Here is a 22552-nt window from a genome sequence, read left to right on the forward strand (position 1 = left end):
GAAAGGAGAGCAGCGAAAAGCCCCAGAACGCTGAAACGAGAAGAAGCGAACAAATTGCTCCCCCCACTCTCTCTTTCCCACCTCCGTGCCACAAAGAGCAAAGCGCGCCAATAGACGCACCCAGCCACAGCTCACCTATGCCGCTCTGCTGCACCACGGCGACATCCTGGGCTAGGCCGATCCACCAGGCGTCGAATCGGGCCATGCGCCTCGCGGGCCCTGCATTCAAAGGGCGGAGGCAGTGGTGTGGGTGCATGCCCGGTGAGGTCAGGGAGGAGGCCGGCCAGCCTCAGGCCAGGGCTCTCGGAGTCCCGGTGCTCTGCCTGGGCGCCATGTCTCCCCCCTCAGCCGCTTCCAGCCGCGGCATCCCATCATGCGGTGCGCAGACTCGTCCCATTGGCGTCGGGGGAGACACGGGGTGTGTGATTCGGGGGGCTCCCGTCATGCTTCCGGCACCGGTGCCGCGCCATGCCAGCTGTGGCCGACAGCGCGGGCGCGCCGTGCTCGCACTTTCGGCTTCTGGGCCCTATCTTCCAGGGTAACCTTGTTTTCTAGCAGACTTGCTGCCTGTCTATTTCCTTTGCGTCCGTCATGGGGAGCGTGTCTAGCTGGTCCACCGCATGGGCCACGACAAGTGAGATATTGCTCTGAGTCTGGGGCCGCGCGCCTTCGATAGTAGTGGGTGTATCAAGCGGAAAGGAACGGTGATGAAGCAGGTGCCTGAGAGCCAAGAGACCAGGACGTGGCGTTGTGAAGAAACACAAGAGCGCAACAATGAACACCTGACGGGGTAAGCTCATGCAGCGCGAGCGAGAAGTGCGTAATCAGGTCGTTGCGTACACGACCATAGCGTGAAACAAAGTGTGCTGTGAGCCTCAAGCGCTCCAAAAAAACCCGCGTGGCATATCGGTCACTACTCCGGGTCAGACGCCTTCCGCAAGCATAAGCGGGGGAGGGGGGGGGGGCGGTGGAGGAACCGCCACGCTTGCAGAGCAGCAGGCAACACAGCATTTGCACTCCATCTCGACGCGGCCAATCACATCCCCTTCCAGAGTCCAAGGTCCAGATAAGTGTCCGTGCGAAACTCGGCGAGGACGGCCTCTTGTCCTCTCGTACGCTCGGCATGTTTGTTCCTGTAGTGTCGGACGCTGGCTGCCAAGTGGCTTTTGTCCTAGCGTGTCACATCGTGTGGCGCGATTTTTAAAAGGTGTTGGCCTGGCGTCTGGCGCCGGTGGCCAGACCCGCAGCCCCCGACGCGGCGCGGCACGGCCAAACGCCGAAAGCCCGCCCGCCCCGCGCGGCAGCGCCAGTGTTTGCGCCAACGCCATCCCCCACCGTAGAGGAGCCCGTGCGGAGCGCCAATGACGAGGAGGGGCTGGCCCGCAGCACCAGCCACACCAGGCCCCCGCCCCACCGCTTTGTCGATGGACATGCGTTGCGGCTGCAGGGCAACGCAGCCGGTCCTGACCCGAAGCCTCTCTGCCCCACGTCGTCCGCCCACAGCGAGAAAGCCAGCTCCGAAAAACGGGAGGGTCGCTGCATGCATGCCGCCTGCCAGGGGGTGGGGCGTTGAAGTGCACGCAACCGCTGCACATGAGGTGTGTGCGTGTGTGCAGTGCTCCGAAGGGGCCAATGCCGGCACAGCTGCAGGAAGGCTACCAAAGCGTTGTGACGACACTGTCATCCGGCCTGCACACCGCCGCGGCCAATGCACAAGGCAGACTCCTCGTATGGCTACAGAGGGATGAAGAGCAGTGAGGTGCAGCAGCACTACGGAGTTGAAGGGCAGCAGATCGGCCGCTTTGAATCTCATGCACAGGGAGAGAGAAAAGAAAAGGGAGGAAGAGAAAAGCGACAGTGAAGGGAAGGGGAGCGGTGAGCAAAAGGGAAAACAGTGCAAAGAAAACGGTGGGTGAATACGCGCCACCAAACACACACACACACGAACACGCACACGCACGAGAATATACGGTATTCCAAAACGAAAAAAAAGAGTCAGACAATGTAATCCTAGTGTGACATGTACAAGGAGCGCAGGCTACGATTACAAGGGGGCAGATACCGCCGCTGAGACAGGACGTATCTTAGCCAAGAAGAGGGGGGAACCGCACGTAAGGCGCGGCAGCTACGATTGGAGCGGTGCATGTGTTTGCCGCCGCTTTAGCAGCAGCTGCAGCACACACACACACACACACATACGGACAAAGAGGGGGGAGGGGGAGGGGGAGGGGGGCAGAAAAAAAAATAAAACAGTGAGGCTTTGGGTCTTTCCGATGTATGTGTAGCCGCTTTGCGAGAGTTCATTTTTTTGCTCACTCGGCCCGGTACACGTATGCAGCGTTGAGGTTCGCTAGGTTCGTCGAGGTCCAGGAAAGACACATATACGTGGCCCGCTCCGCCTCCGTTGGTGCCTCAACGCCAAAGGTCGGGTAGAAGTGATCAAACAGCTCACGTAGCGCATGAAGAGCATCCCCTTGCGTGGTCACACGCCGCGCACTGGCCCAGGCGACCACGTCTTTCGCAAGAGTTCCCTCGACGTCCACGTAGCGGCAGTACAGCTCGTCAAGTGGCCAGTACCGACCAAAGCCATCGTCTTCGATACACGAGTCAAGCACCGTTTCCCCAATGTAGCCCTTGCGCACGAGTTCTGCCACATTGGGTTGCATGCCTTGCCCCACATCGATGATGCCTATGAAGCGCAGAAGATTCAACTTCGCATGATCTGATATGTCTGTCTCGGCGGGAAAGCGCAGGTAGTGTAACGGCTCATCAGGTCCGAACTGGAAGCCGTACAGAATGCCAGCGTAGTACTGGCGCGACCCGGATAGCGCCACAGCCTCCTCTGGGTGCTCCTTGAGGTACGAGGCATGCTCCAGCGGCTGCGCTACGTAGCGGTACCCAATGTTGTCACCACGAAGCTGATTGTTCAGCATCATATCCAGCACTTTCCAATTAAACAGCGTCTTGATGGCGAGCTGGGTAAAGAGGAGCTGGAAAAGCTCACCATCGTGGAGGGCAGAGTTGAGTAGCTTGTCGTACACAGGGTCAAAGTCGGCATCGTCCTCCGTCAAAAAACGCCCGAGTGTTCCATCCATCAAGTCTGTCACTAAGTAACACAGCTGTGTTCTCGCATCGTTTTCCCCCCGGCGCGCCTCGCTGGCGGCCTCCGCTGGCAACCCCTTCGGTGTCTGCCAGCTCACAATGAAATCATGGGCGCGGCCGCCACAGTACACTCCAAAGTCTTCGAGCTGATTCATCAAGACGTAAAACGCGACATCGGTGAGAGACTCTCGCACGTACTGCTCGTGGTCCATGCCATCCGGAATGACAAACACCTTCACTGCCACGGGGAGGCGCCACGAGCCGTAGGTGCCGCGGTATACAAGGCTGCTGCCGCCTCGACCGAGAAATCCGAGCACCTCTACGTCAGTTGTAGGGCCATTGAAGATGGCGCAGTTGCCGATCTGTATGTAGTTACTCCAGCGCGTGACCAAGCTCCCCCCCTTCGTAGGCGGGCTCAACGGACCAACAGAGGCGTTGAACAGCTCGCCGTGGGCCATTGTCGCCTCGCCCAAACCCACATCCTCGGCGTCTGCTACGACAGGAAGCGGCGACTCCTCGGTCTTCTCGGCCTCCTTCGCCTGCGCCGCATCCGTAGTAGAGACCAAGACGGCGGCAGCATTGGGGCTTTGCGTGGACATGGCGCCGGCAGCGGCATCAACGGAATGCATGTGCAACAACGCAGGCGGAATGCTCTTGGAGGCACACAGCGTCTCTCTCACCGATCTGGTGCCGGCCTGGTCGACTGTATTCGATAAGCTAGCAAATGCCTTCGCTCTATCTTGGTTGCAATCCGAGTTGGCGTCCGTACCGACAGTGACAGATAGCACTTTAGTATGACTGTCCATGGTCGAAGATGTGGCCAGTCGGTCCCGGATCACTGTTACTGATGATTTAGGGGACGCGGTGGATGCGTCTCTGGCTGTGGTCGTGATTGCCGACCCATTCACCGGGATGCACGGAAGAGGTGAACCACTCGAAAAAGAGACGGGCAACACGTCACCCGCAGGATGTGTGCCCGTCGTAGTCGTAACGGGGACAGAAGCGGCAGCTCGCTCGCTTGGTGGAACAAAAAAACGAGAGAGGCCTTCACCAGTGTGCCGCAACGATGCCCCAGCGGTGTACTCAGCGCAGCGGAACAAGAGCGGCACGAAGGACGAAGCGCCAGCCTGGGGACCCCCAGTGGCGCGGCGCCACAGCTCACCACGAGTGCACTCGAACTGGCCCTTCATTTGGTCGAAGAGAGCTACCAGCGCCAAGAAGGCCGTTTCAGGACTGCTAACCTCCAACGTTGCTGCCCACTGCGCCAGCTTGCGGCCGGCGATGCCTACGCACGGCAAGGTTTCGCCGGCACCAAAGAGTGGGAGCGCGGACGTCTCCTGCAGCTCCGCCGGGGTCGAATAGAGCGGCACAACCGCCTCCTCCAGGTTAAGCAACGTCAGAAGGTGGGTGCGAGGGGGAAAGAGAAGCCACTCATCGCGCTTCGTAGGGTGCTCAAAGGCGACGTGATGGCGACCACTCGAACGCACGGCGACAAGGTCGGAGCGAAGGTGCGGAGCTGACTGCCCAGGCAGTGTGAAAGTCATACCGCGAAAGCGGACGTCGAAGTAAGCGCGAAAGAGCAGCTGCAAGTAAAAGAGCTGAAACACTTCGGCATCCCTGAAGGGCTGCGTTGTCAGAGAGAAGGGCCGACGCATTACCCCCTTGCGGGACATGGGGAACATGACCGCCACCGGCACGAGCCGGTCATGCCGCCTGTGGGTCACTTTTTTGAGTGCACTGATCGCAGCCGCGGAGGCGCTCACTTTTGCTTCGATGCGCATCCTCTGCTGCCCTACAAGGTCGTCCCAGTCGCACAGTTGGACCGCTGCGTAGGGAAAGCGTGCCACATCACAAGCACTGGCCTCGCCGAGAGCCAGATACAGGGCGGCGGTCGTGCTGAAGCGCTTCCAGCGAGGTACGACCGGGGCAGCGGTGGTAGCGACAGATGCGGCTGGCATGCCGACTGCCCTGTGGGCTGCGAGACTGGTGCTCTTCAGGGCTGAACCATCCCCGCCCACGGACGCACTTCCCAATGACGGAGGAAGCGGCGTATTAAGCGATGTGCCAGTGCCACCTGCGCCGCCGAATGACGCATTGGCAGAGCGCAAGAAGGTTGTTGTCATGTCAGGGAGCACCATTTCGTCGGTCGTCTCCCTTCCGAAGTCCAAAGGTGGCGTGATGCCTGTGGCGACGACCGTGTCACTCTCTTCGTCCGGGCTGCGCCCGCGCAGGGGCAACTCTCGTGTAAGAAGTGATGGCAGAGCGTCGATGGGCTCCTGCTGTTCGTTTAGCAGAGGGAGCAGGAAGAACGTTGACCCATCCCAGACGCAGTTTGGGTACGTCTTCAGCAAAGACTGCAGTGGACTCGCTTCGCCCTGCAGCACCTCGATACGATAGGTGCGTGCCTCAGCGTCACCGAGGTGCACGGCAAGCGTCTCTGTGCGAGATCGGCTACGGCGTGGTCGTGTGTGCTGTCGGCCATATGAGCGGAGAGAGAGCTGCGATGTTGGCTCTCTGTCAATGTTCTGAGCAGTTTTGCTAGCGTGGCACGATGCCATCCGCAGGTTTAGGCACGGAAGAAAAGTGCCAAGTGGAGAGTTGTTGAAGATGGCGGAGCCCAACAAGTGCAGTACTCGATGCGGTGGTTGCCAACTCCCGGCCGCATAACCGTTCCGCTCCTCACAGGGGAGCGAGAACTGCGCTGCGCGGCGGTCACCTCGACGCAGCCGCCACCGGGACGAGATCGTGCCAGCTCCCTCTGCCCCTGCGCTGTCACAACCTGGAGCGTCCAACGTTGTCCCGGAAGCCAAAAACTCAAAGTGTAGAGGGCTCGAGACGGAGGCCACAGGCTTCTGAGGTGTATGATCAGGGACCGCTGTCAGAATGAGTGGCTGCCACGCTTCGTGTGGCAAGAGATGTCCTTGCCGATCCTGCCGAAGTGATGCTGTGGGCTGCGCGACTTGCAAGCGCGCCAGAGTTTGACTGGCCGCGGCGGCCGCTTCTTCTTCCATTGTGGAGTGAGGCGAACAGTGCCGCTGCTGTTGCACAGCAGCCGCACCACCAGAAAGAGCGCCCAACGGTCGTACTGGAACGAACATAGGTCGAGAGTCTGGCTGGGTAACAGCTGATGCTTTTCGAACCGCAGGAAGCGGCAGCTGACCGGGCGCTCGGCGTGGTAAGCTGCTGCTATCGGTGACTCCCTGCGTCGAGCGATGTCCACCATGAGCATCAAGCAAGTGTCTGTTTGGGGGTCGAGGGGCGATGTAGAAAGTCTGCACTCGACTCTCGAGTATTGCCTCCTGCACGCGAGGAGCTTCATGAAAAATAGGCTCCATTACTGCACCGGTGGTAACAGGGGAAGTGAGGGGTGGCAGTACACAGAGAGGTATGTGGTTTTGCCTTGGCGAAGGTGCGAGTGCCTAAAAGGGAAACTTCTATCGGTTCACTCCAGTGAGGCACAAGGAAAGCAACCGAGAGACGAGCAAGAGTGGGGGAGGGGGTGGGGGGAAGGCAATGACCGAAGCGAAAGAAGAAGAAAAACAATAAACAAGGGGCAGTGCAACTCCTAAACTGGAATCCGACAAAAGATAAGAGGTAAGAGAGTGATGAAATACATCTGACCGTGTATTAGGTATGTATGGATGAGTAAGGGTATGTGGATGGGTATCGTAGAGTAGTTAGGGAAACGAGGAGGAAGGTGCAAAGTGGGGGAGAGGTGGTGTATGGCCCACAGGCACGACACAGAAAAAGAATTATCTGTCTAAGAACCCCTGTGATTGAGCTTTAGGGTGAGTAACCGCGCACGCGGCGCGCAAAGGAAACCAAACGAGGTGAGGGTAGTTCAGAGACTGCAGATTTGTATAGGCGCATCAGAGGTTTATCAGGCACAAACAATCACTCACTCGCACGCGGATGTGATGGGGGGAGCTGGACGCAAACTGTTGGATGGGAAAGAGGAAGGAAAGGTACCCAACACCGCAAAGGCGCTGCGGAACGCAAATCGAAGGAGAGAGAGAAATGTCAGGCGAAAGAAGGGAGGGGGAAGCAAAGTGAGCAGCGGAGGGGTCGTGACCACACACGGGTCGATGGGGGGGGGGGGGGGGGAGGGGGTCGGAAACCTGAAAGAAAAAGGCATAGGTCATCCTACGTGTGCATCAATGAGGAATGAAAGAGGAGCGATGCGGTTCAGTTGGCTACCGCCCTGAGGTCACTTCTTGTTGATGATAACCTTTATTCTCACCACTCCCTGCCGCGTTGCCCCCAAGAGCCTCAGCCTCTCTCGTCTCATGGCGTGGGTGCTTGTCACGGCACATATATAGATTTGATTATTGCGTTCGATCCGTTGCGTTGTTGTTGTCTTTTGCTCTCCACCCCCTGTGAGACAAAGATGGCTCCCTTTCCCTCTTCCTCTCCTGGGAAGCGAATGTGCTGTGGTTGGCCGCCTCCGTCATGAGGGCGATCGCGCAAAAGGGCGGGGAAAGGGAAACGAAGAAAACAACGCGACGGGGCCTTCGGGCACTCTCTCCAGAACAAGAATGAAATGCGCGGAGAAAGAGAGAGAGAGAGCAGAAGATGCACAAGTCACGTCTTGCCAGACAACAGAGGAAGAAAGTAGAAACGGGCACAGTGACGCAACGCATGAAAACGAACGAAAAAGGGAGGTGATGGAGAAAGGCAAAAGTGGAAATCAGAGCGCACAGCAGCGGAGAAGCAACAACGTCGCAGGACGTGGGTTGTTAGCGGACGTAGGCAGGTGGCGCACCAATCTGCGGCGCCACGCTCCGTCCGCTCTTGTCTCGCTCCAACTCCCGTTGATCCCTCTTCGCGGCCAGCCGCCGTTGCTGGTACTCCTCCAAGTCCTTGCGCATGCGTCGCGTCTTGCCAGCCTTTTCTTCCTTATTCCAGAGATACGGCATGAACCATGGGATGTTGCGCATGCGCTGGTTCACCGTATCCATCTCCTTCAGATACTTGACCCGCGTCTCCAGCGTCGACGAGTTGTCGCTGGCGTACGCCTGCATCTCCTCCTTCAGCTCACACGGCAGCTCGCGCTCCAGCCGGCCGCCATTGTAGATCCACGAAACCTGTGGAATGTTCGGCCGGGTTCGAATGCGTTCCATGATGAGCCGCTGCACCCAGTGATTGAGTCGATGCAGTTGTGGCTCCATTGCAAAGCGCGCGGCCAGGTCAACGGTAGCCCAAACAATGTACACCAACTTGGAGCGACGCGACGCAATCACCTCTTCGATCACCAGCTGTGCAAAATCAATCTGCTCGCCGATGTGGGCAGGACAGGCTTTCAAAGAGCGCCGCAAATGATAGGCGATCTTCTCCGAAAAGGTCTGTGCAGACGGGGACATGTTTGCGCGGTGGCGCAGGTAGCGAACCTCCCTGCTTAGCATCCCATCCGGCTCAGGCGCGCTAGGCCACAGCTTTCCCTCGGCGAGCTTGCGCGCCGCCAGCGAGGTGAAGGGCACAGGCGGAGCCTCGTACTTGGCTGCCTCCTGCAATGAGTCGTACTTGAGTGCCTCTCGCTCCGAAAAGCCAAAGCTCTTGCTGTTGCGCAGAGGTTCCAAGTCGCCAAGGCCTTGAAGGGCGTACGTCGTATTCAGCTTCACTCCCTCGCGATCGAGTCGAGACCCAGTTGAGTAGAGTCGCTGCTCGACATAACGGTAGGACGACTGGTTGGCGGGGTTGATGTTGCGCACCTGCAGCACTGAGCGGATGGTCTCGTCGCGCTGTGCTTTTGTCTGCTTCAGCGGCAGAACGGATGGGTTTCGAAATCGGTGGCGTAGCTTGGTTTGGTACTTCATGGAGCGCTTGCTCATACGTGCCATGCTGGTGGACCACATTGCTCATCAGCGAATGAGTCGGCACAAATGGCTTTAGTTTTGCGTGCGCACAACTCACACGAACTCGAGAAAAAAAAGAGGAGGAAGAGGAGAGTCCACAGCAGAGTAGACGCGCACACACACAAAAAATAAACACGTTCACAATGAAAGGAAAGGATGAAGGAATGTGATGGGGTAGAGCAGAATAGCGCTTGCATTTCAGGAAAACAGAAACGTGAGAAGGCACTTGAAGGGTTGTAAGAGCACGAGAAGAGCTGGGGCGGTTGACGAAAGTGAAGTTTGAAATACCGTCGTGCCCCCGCCTCGCCCCTGGTTTCCGCGTCACCCTGCCAATAGCTGCAGCCGCCCCCCCCCCCCCCTCTCTCCTCCTCTTCCCCCTCGTGCTCAGAATCGATAGACACATATCCTCATAGTCTGCGCTCACTGAACACAAAAGGAGTATGACACAAACCGAGATGCTAGGCGCCACTTGACTCTCTGTGCTGCTGCGCTTCAGGGACAAATTCTGGAGTCGTGAATACATGTGAAGAGAACGCAACACTGCTGAGGCCGACACATATAGTGGAGGCCAGGCGAGCATTACAAAGGGCAAACGGAGTCTGTGCGTACGTGTCTATCTCTGGTTCCGCTCCGCCGTCACGCACACACACACAGACGCAGAGGGAGGCATAAAAAACCGAATGAGAGAGACAAGGCCAACAGTATTGGACCTCAGCGCAGCATGCACAATAGCGATAGGCGCAACCATATTACACTCACTCGCCGACACAGGAGCAAGTAGACACATCAGCACGCAGCCCTCTTTCGAAATACATCGGCACCACATATCCCCCCTCGCGAAGTCGCACTGCCCGCGGTCCTAACCCGATCGAGTAACGTCTACCACATCTCACGCAACAGTACTTCTTTTCCTTGCCTCCTGACGTGCCTTACGCACCTTCGCCACCTCGTACTCCGGAATGGCAGCGACGTAGATACGGCGGCCGTGATAGAGCGAGGTGAGGGTGTACTGCGGGCAGCTCATCTTCGCCAGCATCGCGTACAACGTCTGCAAGCGCTCCTTCACAGATCCACGCACGGTGACTGCCGTGCTGCCAGCGCTCATCGTCTGTCGTGCAGGAGGCACCACGTCGGAGAGGGAAGCAGCGGTACCAGCCACCTTGTAGCGAGCTGCCGCCGTGTAAGCGCGATAGAAATCTGCTTCCTCGGCTCGCATCGTGCTCAAATTCAGCGGCTGCCGAAACTGTGCAGCCTCCACCGCTGCCCCCACCTGTCTCTTGAGCTCAGTCCCCTCTATCCTTGTGGCGGACTCGTTCGCAACAGTGTCCTCCTGTGCCAGCTGCAACAGGTGCTGAGCGTCATCAGCGTCCCTATCAGCTGATTTTGATACACTCTTCGAAACTTCTAGCGCAATGGTCGCACTGGTGTCAGCTTCGGGTGTGTTGACTCGGTGGGCGTTGACATCGTGCGGCGTGGTGCCGTTTGAGTCATCCTCTCTTCTTCCGAAGTCGTGCAACTTGTCATCGAGTACCTCACGTGCGGCCAGAAATGCGATCTCCAAGTCCTGCGAACGTGCCTGCACGCTGCTGACATTGTCGTCCACAATCATCAGAGAGCGGATGTTCACCAGTTGGGGCATCAGATATCCCGTACAGCCCTTCCACTCACCCTCGAGCGGCTCACGACGCAGTGTGCGGATGCCGTCGCCAGCCATAAAGGCGTTGAAGGAGGCGCACTGTGACATGAGAAACGGAAGTACCTCTGCTATGAGCTCGAAGCACGGCGTCAGAGACTCGGGGACCGTGTCGGGGTAGTCGGTGTTCCTGTTAGCGGCTGATGCAGCGAAGTCGTTGGTGATGGTGCCAGGGCCAGCTTTGGCACCGCCTGTGGATGCTCCCTCATCCGTGAAGGCGGCATCTTTAGTTGTGCCGACGAAAGTGGCTCCACGCCACCCCGTTACCCGCTCCACGTACTCCGTCACACATGGGAATTGGTCCGCCAGCATCGACGACGGCGGATCGTCCATGAGGAAGAAGCCGGAGAAAGCAGCACTGAGCGTGACGTCGGCCAGGGTCGGGTGTGGAGTGCCAAGTAGAAAGCGCTCACTTGGATGTTCGTGCAGGTGCGCCTCAAGCGCCGTGCAGAAGCGCTGGAAATGGTCCTCCATGAACGGCGCCGTCATATCAGACGCACCCGTCGCCGAGATCAACCGCCTCATCACTTCGCGAAACCGCGGGGCCATCGAACGGGCAAAGCCGATGCCTGGGATGGGGAAGAAGTAGCGCACGTATCCCTCCAGCACATCGAGTGCGTCGCCGCGGATGTAGCGAAACATGGCACCGGTCTTCGCGAGCCACCAGCAGGCGTACACCACTACGCACCAAGAAGCGAGGTGCAATTGCGGATGCGTTTCTTTTCGGACCAGGAGCCTCTGCGTACGCGGAGCTGTCGTCACGGCGCCATCCGGGTGCGAAACGCCGCCGCCACCACAGCTGCCCTTACCAGCGTAACTGACCTCGCCCTTCGCGGAGCGAGCGATGGCCTCAACGTCCTCGTCCAGCTCCACCGCTTCCGCCAGCTGCCACACCTGCAACGGAGAAGAGCCACTTGGAGTCAACGTGCAGAAAACGCTGCGGGCGTGGTAGTACAGCGAGTACACGAAGGTAGTGGTGAAGCTCGTGCAGTACACCCGAAAGGGGACCTGCTTGAGACGGAGGTAGGTGACATGCTGATGCAGGGACAGTGTGTAGGGGGAGCCGAATACGCGGAACGGCGTTTTCGTCGGTCTACCACTCATGAGCTCCCGCACGACGCTCGAAGTACGCGAGGCGGACGACGACGTTGATGGAGGGAGGGGGACTGCGTGACGCCTTTTTGTGTGTGCAGCTTGTCACCAATTCAAGCAGACTTGAGCAAAGCACTACGTGCTAGTCCACGTCTACGTAGGGCACTGCCAACGCGCAGTCCACGACGGGGTCAACAGCTGAAAACGCACAGAGAAAGAAAATGAGGCTGATCAGAAGGAGGAAGAGGCACGCTCACGGCGCTTGTCGGCGTTGAATTTGTGTCGAGGCATAGGGTCCCCATGGCACAAGAGTAAAACGGCAACAGACCGTGTGAAGGAGATACAAAAAGCGAAAGGCGTGGAAAAGACGCCCGTAGCAGCGCAGGATCAGGAGTGACCGTTGTGAGAGGATGGTAGTTGGAGCATGTAGGCACAAGAGGATATAGGGACAGGGGTACACACACAGGAGGCACTGCAGAGCGAGTAACAGCGAGACCCACACTCATACACACGGAAGAAAAGGATGTCCTTGACAAATTGGTCAAGCGGTATACGAGATGAATAGTGTCGAAGCCGGTGTACACGAGCGCAGCAACGCTCTGCATCGCTGAGAGAGGCTATTCGTCGATGAGTCATACTTTCTTCTTCGCATTCATTTTGCATAGTTGTGCAGCTTTAACCTGGCGTACATGTGGCATATCCGAATAAGTGTGCGCATGAATGCATCCTGTCCTTCGCTAACGTAAGAGAGGGGAAAGGGGAGGGAAAGGGGTGGAATAGGAGGGCAAGAGAACTACTCTGAGGCCATGTCAAGAGGAATAAAGTGCGTCTTTTTATACAGGAGCATCGATGCGCGTACATGTCTGTGCCTGTGTACGGACAAGAGCGTGGAGCCACTCGTCCTTCCAGCCTCCTGTCGCACTGGATTGAGGCATAAAAGAGACTGGATGGGCGGGACATGCTCTGGAGGCACAAACAGCGGAGAGCGCGAGAGAGAAGGGGGTCATAAGGTCTCTAGGGGAGGCCCTTATCAAAGGAAAGGGAAACTAGAAGCAGCACTAAGAGGTAGAAGAAAGATCCCACGTTCACTGGACTAAGAACAATCGATCGTCCACCAATCTCGTCATACCGTTGTGTCCAGAGAAATCCTCCCAAGGATCGAAAGGGCGAAAAGAAATTTCTACAGGGAGTGGCGTACTCGATTGCTGGCTCAGGAAGGGGCGAAAAATAAAATGAAGAGGAGAGAAGACGAGAGTTATTCTTGTCAGCGTTTATCCTCTACGCTATGTCCTCTCCATCGTATAATCCCCGCCCAGGACACCTCTTTGAAGCTAACAACCACAACAACAACAAAAAAAAAAAACGTGAAGAGTTGAAGAGGTGAGAAAGAGAGAACCACTGCGGTGTAGTGGCTGCGCTCACCCGCCCACCTTACGCGCTCATCTCCGAGTGCGGCGTGTCGCTGCTTAGGAGAGGCACCTAATGGGCCACGGTCGAGCGAGGAAATCTCGGCCAGCTGGAAAAGTGCTCACTCCAGCAGCCCACCGCACACGCGGCACCGCGGCCCGTCTGCGAAGTCACTCAGTCCACAGGCAAGACACCGTGTCAGCACGTAATCCTCGGAGAAAAAGGAGAGAGGACTGAATGTGGTACCAGAGAAGAGCGTGGTGTGCGACGCTGGAACCGTACCAGATGCATCGCACTCTACTGCGGTGTTGTCATTAGCTGGGACGTGCGTCGATGTGCTTGACAAACTCAGCAGAAAAGGGGCGCACGCGGGGCGATCACAAAGGGAGCAGGGGAACAGATGCGGCGATGAGGTGCCGAAAGTATTACTGCCCGCGGATGAGGCATCAGTGCTCCGTCGGTGGCTGTACGCAGTGGCTTCCAAAAAAGCCTGTAATGAGGACAACCATGACGGTGACACGCACCAGTGCACCTGCGCCGCCGGCTGCGGAGGGTCTGCCGCAGCCTTGCGGGGCAACCTCTCGTTGCCTCCGCCTGGGGCCGCAGGCTCAGCACAATCCGCGGCAGTAATGAGGCGAAGGCTTGAAGACGGCGCTGTTTGTGTATTGCCGTTGTTCTTGTGTAAGGCAATCTTCTGTGCCTTGATGTAGGCTTCCATAAAGGCAATGGCGCCATCAACGTCAAATTCGTCGGGCTTCGTCGAGCAACGCTCCAACTTCGTCGCGTTCGCCGCGTAATCGCGAAGACTCTCCGAGCCCTCTAGCGTCATGTTTGCGTAGCGATAGCGTTTGGCGAGGATTCTCACGGCGTTGGAGAGGACAAGTTCGCTCAGCACCGGCCTATCCCACGGACAGCTTGCCCAAATGTGCTGCAGCAGTCGCCACCACACCCATGAGGCCTGCATCGCCTCCATGGAAGGTGGCGAGGCGAAGATGGATGACACACCGCTTGCTGCGTCGCCGGCAACGGTGGGCGACGGTAGAGGCCACCGTAAGAAAAGGTCTACTCCGTACTGGGTTCGCAACCCCAGGTATCGACGGCGCGCGGGCATGTCTGCCAGAGAAGGGGTTGGCGAGGGTTGGACGCTGCCAGGCATCATCGACAGCCGATACTGGTGCAGCGTCTCTATGGGCGGCAGTTGGCGTGCTTGCTGGTGCGCCTGCGCATACCGGTGAATCTCTCTGGACTGCATCACAGAGCCAGGAAAAAGCTGCTCAAATAGAAAAAAAGATGTGCTTGTCTGCTGCAGCAGCATAGAGTGCACCATGCTCCCCGAGGGACCGTACGACGCGACACCCCCTCTGAACGCGCAAGCTTCGTGCAGCTGGCCAGCTACCGCGTCGGGCACAAGACCGCCCAGCTCAACCAGTCTCCTTAGCCACCCACCGCGCGTGTCTACCGAGACGGGCCACAGGTGTGTTGGTTCATGGTTCGCTTGCCCCGTTTGCACAGCCGCTACCGCCAGTGTACCAGATGGATGTAGCGCTACCCCCGCGATCCCGGCACACCTGCGCAGAAGCATCTCGCTACAGCCTGCCAGCAAAGGGCACTGGAGCAGTGCTATCGAAGACGGACCGCAGAGCAGAAACTCGTGCACAGACTTTTCACCGATGCCAAGAACCACGACAGCTGCATTGCCGAGCCCGGTGTTCGGCGAGTTGATGTGAGCTCCTTCGTCGCCGAGACCAATAACTGCGTCTCTGGAATCAGTTGCAAAGGGAACCACCATCAGCCGGCGCAGGCACACCTCACTAGTGAGGACGTCGGGGCCGTAGTGCACCTCAGTTTGAAACACAGCGCAGCGGCAGGTCGATGGCAACACAGAGTCAGAAAACGATGACAACGCTCCCAGTGCAAAACGTCCCCGTAGCACCACACCCGGAGCGGATACAAAAACCACCACGTCGACCTCAGACCCTGGCGGCGGTTGTTCCGCTTGCGCCACCGTACACCCTGGGCGCCGCACAGCCACAGCGCACACGGATGTCGGCACCGACGTCAACGACGACACTTCCACCGTGTAAGCGAGGTGCACCAATGCAGCCGAGTTTGCCGGTGAGGAGCGCGCCACGTGGATGACGCGAAGCATGTACGGGCTAGCAATCACCACTATGCGCCGCAGCCGCGCGAGAGCAGCGGGGGTCGCAGTTGTGGCGGCAAGCCCATCCGTAAAGAGGGTCGCCATGCACAGCGGAGTGGGGCCTCGAAACCCGAGCTGAGCCACTTCATCCTCGCATCCCCACCTATACAGGGGGGGTGGCAGGGAGAGCGTGACAGGCCCACCCATGTCTGACAAGTTCCCAGAGAGGGCCACCAGGTGAAGTCCTTTGGTGGTGAGAACAAGCAGATCATCCTGATCAAGCCACGTGTAGTCTACCACAGCGCCGATGTCGTCATTCTCTGTCGAGGCGTTGTAAGCTTCTGTAGCGTCGGTTGCAGTAGCTGGGCGATCGGCCTTGCGTGCACCCACGAGCGTTGACATGGCACTCTCATGCGAATTCTTGCCCTTGCCAGCACTAGCGGTCGACGCACTGAACCGGGGAGCAAAATGTGACGCTAAAGGCTGACTCCCTGATGATGAGCTTGGGTCACTGGCAATGCTGTTTTTCGACGAGGATGCTCTACTGTTCGACGCACTGCGGCTGCTGCTCCCCTGCCGTCTTCTCTTCCGTCTAGCCGCATTGGATAGATTCTTCGCCGTGGACTTTGACACTGGATTTACTGAAGTTTCTGCAGCACCTGCGTTGAGCTCCCCGATGAAGGACTGTTCGACGGCGGGGGAGCGCGAGAGAGGCCTTTCACTCCGTGAAGCCTCGGCGACGCTGCTGTCGCCGTGAGCGGGGAGTCGAGTAAGCCCGCCGCGAGCGCAAGCGATGCCGATTCCGTGACTCACCATCACGCGGTTCGCCCCGTGACGAGAAACGAGATACACCATCAGATTACTGGTCGTTTGCACGCACAGACGAGCAGTGGCCGGATAGTAGACCTCGGGAAGTAGGGCAGTACTCCACTTGGCGCCAACAACCACCTCGACAGATTCTCCATCGCTGCGGTGAGTTAGGGGATGTTGGCGTACGCTTCGCTGGAACGCAGGGGTAAGTAGATTTGCCAGGTACATCGAAACGGTCCAGCGTGTGCACACCTGCAATACGTTGTGCGGACCCCAGCTAATGCAATCCGCCGAACGCGCTGGGGCGTCGTCCACGGGGAAGCAGTTCTCCACATCCACTTCGGTGCCACTGGGAAGAAGGTGCGTTCGAGCAGCGGTCGACATTGATGAGAAGATACTGCTCGTGTGCGTGCTGAGTGTGAGAAGATGAGCACGGGGTAGGAGAGTCGTGAAGACAGAGAAGAAGAGAAAAGACGGCCGACGTAGCCAGCAATCTCCTCGTAAGTGTGTTTGTATGTATGCTCTGGAGAGAGGGCTGTGTCACAGAACACCTGGCCGGCTGTCCTCACTGGTGGCGGCAAAGAAACAAAGAAAAAAAAAAAACTAATAATAGAATGCTCTGTATGTGCGCACCCCCCCTTCTCGCCGTTTCGCTCTCGGGTGACGCGGGGTGAAAGTGGAAGCTCTACTGTGTTCCTCTTGGTTGTATTGTGTGTGCGTTGGTATTTTGCCTCTATGCGTACATGTCTATGAGGGGGTGAGGAGCGCCTGTGTGCGTGAGTGGGTGGGTAGGTGAAGGGTTAACACGGTGAGCAGTAGCGTATCTGTGGGTGTGCCGGGAAATGCAGAGACTTCTCCCAAGCGACCGCCGCCACCATGGGGTTCCGAAGCACTTGTGAGAATACTGAGGTGCAATCACCTGGATGCGTCTTGCTGGAATGAGAGTTGAAAGAAGAGCGGAAGTGCCTTGAGGGAGCAAGGCTATATATATATATATATAACGCAAACGAGCCCTACCGTCTTCACCCAAATGACCGCAGACCAGCAGCTGTTGAGCTGGCCTTCAAAGTAGCGGTTCTGGAGGAAGCCGCTTGTGTGATAATCTGTGCAAGGCGCAGGGCGCTGGCAGCTTCTCCTGAGCCGCGCGAGGATATAGAGGGAACAAACTCCGAGTAACTCCCCGAAGAGAGAGAGAGATGATAGCAAAAAAAAAAAATGAAGGGAAAAGGTCAGGAACGTGGCATGGGAATGTGGGAAGCTCACGATGAAGAGGGGGTGGCCGCTTTCTTTTGCGCAATACAACAAGGGTGTGCCTGTAGGCAAGAGCGGTGCATGAATCTGCACCAAGACGACTCCTCTGCACAATGTCGCAAGAGAAAACCTGGCTCATTCACACGCTGCTCCCCGGGAAAGAGGCAGCGATGCACTCCTCGACCAACCCTGAGTAACTTTGGGTGCGTGAGTGACAATGCACAGGACAGAGGCGGGTCTTGCGGTGCTCTTTCTTTTTCCTTTCTCGGAGAAAGACTGGACTCTTTTCTGGCAGCAACAGGAAAGAACGAAAAAAAAGAGGGAGTAGAGCATACTTTACATGTGGTGTACACAAGCACACACGGGACTCGCACAACAGTGAGAAAGAGAGGCGCCTACATAGGGAGATAGAAAAGAGAGGAGGAGGAGGAGGGAGAAGGGCGAACACGATGAAATATCCGGGCAAATCCACCGACGCTAAGAAAAAAGGTGAAACATACAGGTATTCAGTACCTTGCCCCCCCCCCCTGACCGGCTCTTGAGTGGCTTCGTGGCCGGTCATCGTCAGTAGTCCTTCACTCTTTGTGGGCGTTCCGCCAGCACGGCTACACTCGCTCCCGCTCCCTTCTCTACAATGGTAGTCATGACGGGGGCAACGACCTCGCAAAGTACCGTCGCGATACAGGCACGCGCAGAGGCAGAAAGAGGGAGAGTGACAATGCGGGGAATGGAGAAGGCAGGGGAGTTGGCAGCGGAGGGCGGGGCACACAAGTCGCCAAGACGAGAGAGATGAAAAAAAAAAAAGAGAGAAGGAAGGCCGGTGTAGAGAAAGAAGCGGAGAAGTGAAGCAAATGGGGGTACACACAAAAAGAAAAAGAGAAACACGGACACGAACCAGGGAGAGAAAAGCGCAGAAGGCAGAAAAAAAAAGAGATACATGTGATGCCAAACAGCCAATGATCTGCTGAGAATTCCAGCGAAAAGAAAAAAAGAGACGGGGGCGTTTGACACAAGTGACTACGCGCACAACAACATGAGAAACGGCATTACACATCAGCACTTTTGCATATCAAGGAGCTAGTCAACGAAGTCATGAAGAAGAAAGAGAAGGGGGAGAGGCGCGCGAACGGGTCACACCAAGAAGTGCGCGAGATATAAAAGGACACCGCATGCACACACCACATCGCTACAGAGAGATGAGCCTGCACCGCTGTGAGCTGCCTAGGCTCGCCTTTTAATTTCTCAAACATTGGAGATCGGAGGTAAGCGGACAAAGGCAGCGTCGCCTGCATCCGTTCCCGTCACGATGCGGCTAGAGCGGATGGAATAATCCTTGAGAAATTTGTTGTGGCCTGTGCTGGGAGAGGCGGGTCGGCGAGGCTGCAACACTGTCGGTATAGTGGCAGCGCAGTTTTCCTGAACAGCTGCAGCAAAGACAGGGGCGGTGGTCGCGGCGGCGTCCAGTGCAGCGTCAGCCTCCTTGCAGTTGCCCTCAGGAGGGTTGGATGGCATCAGCGACGTCTGCCGGTCGTAATCCTCCAGGGTCGCGTGCAGCTCAGGGTGCATGTAAGAGGCGAGGTGGGTCTCGACGAGGACTCGAAGCTGAGTAAAGAGGGGCGCGAGGAGACGGTATCGCCGCTCCATTTGCTGCAGCCGGCGCGCCATCAGCTCCTTCTCTTCCTGCGCCTTCTTGACCTTGTACCCGCCCATGGTTTCCGCCTCCACCTGCAGAGCAACCGTCTTATCCTTCAGTGTGGACACATTGCGTTGGTACACCTGCAACTCCTTTGTGAGCTTGTCGTTCAGCTCCGTCAGTTGGCGGTACCCAGCCTGGTCACCGATTGCGCACTCCAGGCGCTCAATCGTGCGCTTCGCGATTCTTAGCTCACTGCGGAGGTCTCGGCTCTCCGCCTGCAGTGCCTTCACGGCCTCGTCATGCGTCAGGCTGTCCATGCGAGCTGCCTGGTCCATTTCCCGAATGTGTTCCTGCAGACGGCACACGTTACGCTCCGCCATGTTGGCGCGCTCGTGCTCCTTCGCGCGCACAGACTGCTGCATCTGACACTCCTCGGTGAGACGGCCCTCCATCTGCTCCGCCTCCACGCGCAGCTGCTCTGCGTGGTTAGCATGGGTGCGCCGCTGCTGCGCAGCCGTATCAGACATCTCACTAATCTTCATCTTGAGGTTTTCGCGCTCAGCGTTGAGACAGACAGTGTTGTGGATGTACTCGGATTCCTTCCGCGCGGTATCAGCTTGAAGGCGCTCGAGCTCCTCGCTTGTGACCGTGTAGCGGGCAGTGACTTGTGTGAGCTGCTCGTACAGCTCCTGCTCCCGCCTCCTGGAGGAATCCTGAAGCGATTCCAGTGCGCTACGAAGGGAGTCACGCTCCGTCGTCGTCGTCGTGAGCTGCGCTTGTAGCACATTCGTATCCAGCTCATGCTCACGGCGAAGCTGATCACTTACAGACTCCTCCTTCGCGATGTCTGCCTTGAGCACCGCAATGGTCTCGAATGCCTCGCGATCCTTGCGCTCCATCGTCTCCTGCAGTCGCTGCAGCCGTGTCTTGAGGCTGTCAATCTCGGCACGGGTGAGAATCTTATGGTTAAACCTGCCATCCTCAGCCGTCTCCTTGGCTTTCAAAGCGAGCTCGAGCTCTTTCCTCTGATTGGCCAACTCCACCTGCATCGCCATGTTGGTGGCGTGGTCAGTTTTCGCCTGCTGGGTTGCTTGATGCGAGACCTCCTTGAGTTCTTCTTTCACTGCCGCGCACTCCTGCCGCGCTTCGCACAGCTCGACCGTCAGCTTCTCAACCTCTGTGCGATGCACGTCGAGCTCCAGCTCCAGCTGGCGCTGCTGTACGGCGGCGGCGGAGAGGGTCTGCTCCACCTCCCGCAGTGCACTCTGGCGGGACTCTTGCGCGTCGCGGCGCAGCTGCCCGGACACCTCCAGCTCCGCCTGCCGCTTCTGGGCAAGTTCGTGTAGCCGCTTATTGTCCTCGCGCACAGACTCCAGCTGCGTGTTCAGGATGCCGATCAGTAAGTTTGACTTCTCCTCCTGCTTGCGAACGTGAGTTACTTCCTCCTGTAGCTGCGTGGCCGTCGCCTTGTAGCGCTCCGCCTCAGTCTGCATCACACGCAGGAGCATGGCTGTCTCGTCGTCGCCTGACAGTGTCACTGCCGCAGCCTTCTCAACCCTTGAATCATCGTCGACGGCAGCAGTTTCTGCAGCACTAGCTGCCCTTGCCTGCTGGCCCTCCAGCGTAGCGTACTTCATCTCCAGCTCTTGATGAGCCTGCTGCAGTGCATCGTACTCTGTCTCCCACTTCCGCTGCGCTTCTTGGTATGCCTGGCCCGCTGCAACCGCCCGCTGCTGCGAGTCCGTGTGCCGCAGCTGCGTCAGCTCCAATTCATTTGTTAGTAGCGCTACTCGGCGCAGCGCCGACGCTTTCTCTTTCTCGAGCAAGTCGTTCTCCTGCACCTTGAGCGCCAGCGTCGCCTGAGCCTCCTGCAGCTCCTGTACTCTCTGCGCAACGTTGGCCGACATTTCTTGCTCCCTGGCATCGTAGTAGGCCTTGCGCTCCACCTCAGCTAACGTGTTGCGAACATCCCTTTCGCGAACCCGATGCGCCTCGAGCAGCTTTCGCTCCTCTTCCTCGATGCGTTGACGCAGTTCACACTCCTCGTTTCGGAGACGCCCCTTTTGCGTCTCCTGGCGCAGAAGCTCGGCTTCCTGCGCTAACTCTAACTCCTTGGCAGCGAGCGCCGGAGACGACTTCGCGCGACTGGCCTTTTTCGCTGGCATGGGTGCTTTCTAGGTATGCAAAGCAGCCTCGGAAACGTTCTCTCAGGCACTTGAGGAGGAAGAGGCGAAGGCGAAGGAGTTCCTTTCTGGTGTGTGGGTGTGGAAGTGAGAGTTGTTGAGTGTGTGTTGAGCGAAGGAACGAGCACATGAGACGCACAACATCAAAGATCAGTCCGGTAAACAAGAGAGACTGGATGAAGCAGCCCTTTGTGCGGCACACTGTGTAGGTGCTTACTTGCAGTTCGTCACGGCCCCTAAGTAGGGACACGTGGTAAGAAGAAGGAAGGCACAAAGCATGAGGAGAGGGTTACACAGGGATGTGTGGCAGCGCGAAGAGATAAACAGGATACGTGAGAAGGGAGATGCAGGATGCTGAGTTCGTGCAACGAGTAGATCCGTTGCTGGAACCCTTCCAGTTAAACGCAGCAACATTGCCCTTCGCGAGGAACAGATGGTTTGTTGCGGCTGTTGCTGTTTTGAATCACTTTGGCGTGTAGAGGACCAATACATCACCTGGTGGACAATACAACTCGTCCAGACAATTTTGTGCGATCTAAGCCGTCTTGCCCACAAAGCGAGAGAGCCGCCGACAAAACGAAAACGTGCGGCAAAGCAAAAAGGAAAAAATGACATGAATAAACAGAAAAAAAAAAAAGCAGTGTTCCCTGTCGTGTCACGCGCGCGATGCCGGCGACGTCTTCCAGACGTTTAATTTTGCTGTTTCTTTTGGCGTTGCTGCTCAGGGCGAAAAAGGAATGGGGAGTGTGGAACGACCCTGTGGCAGGAGGAAGTGGAGGGGCTGGTCTGTGCGGTGGGGTGATCTGCTCAGCGCAACACGGAGACGAAACAAACAAAGAGAAAACCGAAAGGCGTGGAAACAAAAGAAAATCACAATTCTATGGCCACAAGGCAAGGGAGAAAAACTGGAAAAGAGGAACGTACGGGAGCGGAGAAACAACGGGAAGAGGCGGAGGTGGCGCTGGAAGTGGTAGATGGGGGGACAGGAGCTTTGACAAACGCCATAGCAGCCCAAGAAACAGACATGTGGGTGCGATAAGCTGAAGAGAAATAATATGTAGTGCGCACCCAAGCGCGCACATTCATAGGCTCCACCACTAGCCAATGGCAACAACACCAGCAGAGAGAAGAAACTGAGAGCACGTCGGTTGCTTCTTCGCTGCTTCCCTCACCACTACCACGATCTCTTGTACTCCTCTCCCTCGTTCTCTCTTCCTTCATTCTATGGAAAAGAAAGGGTGCTTACAGAGACGCAAACGCGAGGGGGATGCGGTCGAAAATGGAGAAAAACGCGTAAAGTCACACGAACAGATACTGAGATGCTTGTGGGACGAGATCGAAAGTGAAAGTGGTGCCTGCAGCAGGGGGCTCGAAGAAAAACGCCAT

General features: G+C 57.4%; 5 protein-coding genes across 5 annotated transcripts; all 5 read right to left on the reverse strand.

The window, feature by feature from the left end:
* Positions 1-2312: 2312 nt before the first annotated feature.
* Positions 2313-5660, reverse strand: LBRM_35_5550 (conserved hypothetical protein; the record flags this gene model as incomplete). The annotated part of the gene is made up of 1 exon (XM_001569119.1): positions 2313-5660. The coding sequence occupies one exon, from the start codon at positions 5658-5660 to the stop codon at positions 2313-2315; it is 3348 nt and encodes a 1115-aa protein (XP_001569169.1).
* A 2178-nt stretch (positions 5661-7838) lies between these two features.
* Positions 7839-8954, reverse strand: LBRM_35_5560 (conserved hypothetical protein; the record flags this gene model as incomplete). Its single annotated transcript, XM_001569120.1, has 1 exon — positions 7839-8954. One exon carries the CDS (start codon positions 8952-8954, stop codon positions 7839-7841), a length of 1116 nt encoding a protein of 371 aa, XP_001569170.1.
* Positions 8955-9843: 889 nt separating this feature from the next.
* LBRM_35_5570 (conserved hypothetical protein) lies at positions 9844-11751 on the reverse strand (the record flags this gene model as incomplete). The annotated part of the gene is made up of 1 exon (XM_001569121.1): positions 9844-11751. One exon carries the CDS (start codon positions 11749-11751, stop codon positions 9844-9846), a length of 1908 nt encoding a protein of 635 aa, XP_001569171.1.
* A 1516-nt stretch (positions 11752-13267) lies between these two features.
* LBRM_35_5580 (conserved hypothetical protein) lies at positions 13268-16480 on the reverse strand (the record flags this gene model as incomplete). The annotated part of the gene is made up of 1 exon (XM_001569122.2): positions 13268-16480. One exon carries the CDS (start codon positions 16478-16480, stop codon positions 13268-13270), a length of 3213 nt encoding a protein of 1070 aa, XP_001569172.1.
* A 2109-nt stretch (positions 16481-18589) lies between these two features.
* On the reverse strand, positions 18590-21148 carry LBRM_35_5590 (conserved hypothetical protein; the record flags this gene model as incomplete). The annotated part of the gene is made up of 1 exon (XM_001569123.1): positions 18590-21148. The coding sequence occupies one exon, from the start codon at positions 21146-21148 to the stop codon at positions 18590-18592; it is 2559 nt and encodes an 852-aa protein (XP_001569173.1).
* Positions 21149-22552: the final 1404 nt, after the last annotated feature.

This window comes from Leishmania braziliensis, chromosome 36 (genome assembly GCF_000002845.2).
Source record: "Leishmania braziliensis MHOM/BR/75/M2904 complete genome, chromosome 36".
Taxonomy (NCBI): Eukaryota; Euglenozoa; class Kinetoplastea; order Trypanosomatida; family Trypanosomatidae; genus Leishmania; species Leishmania braziliensis.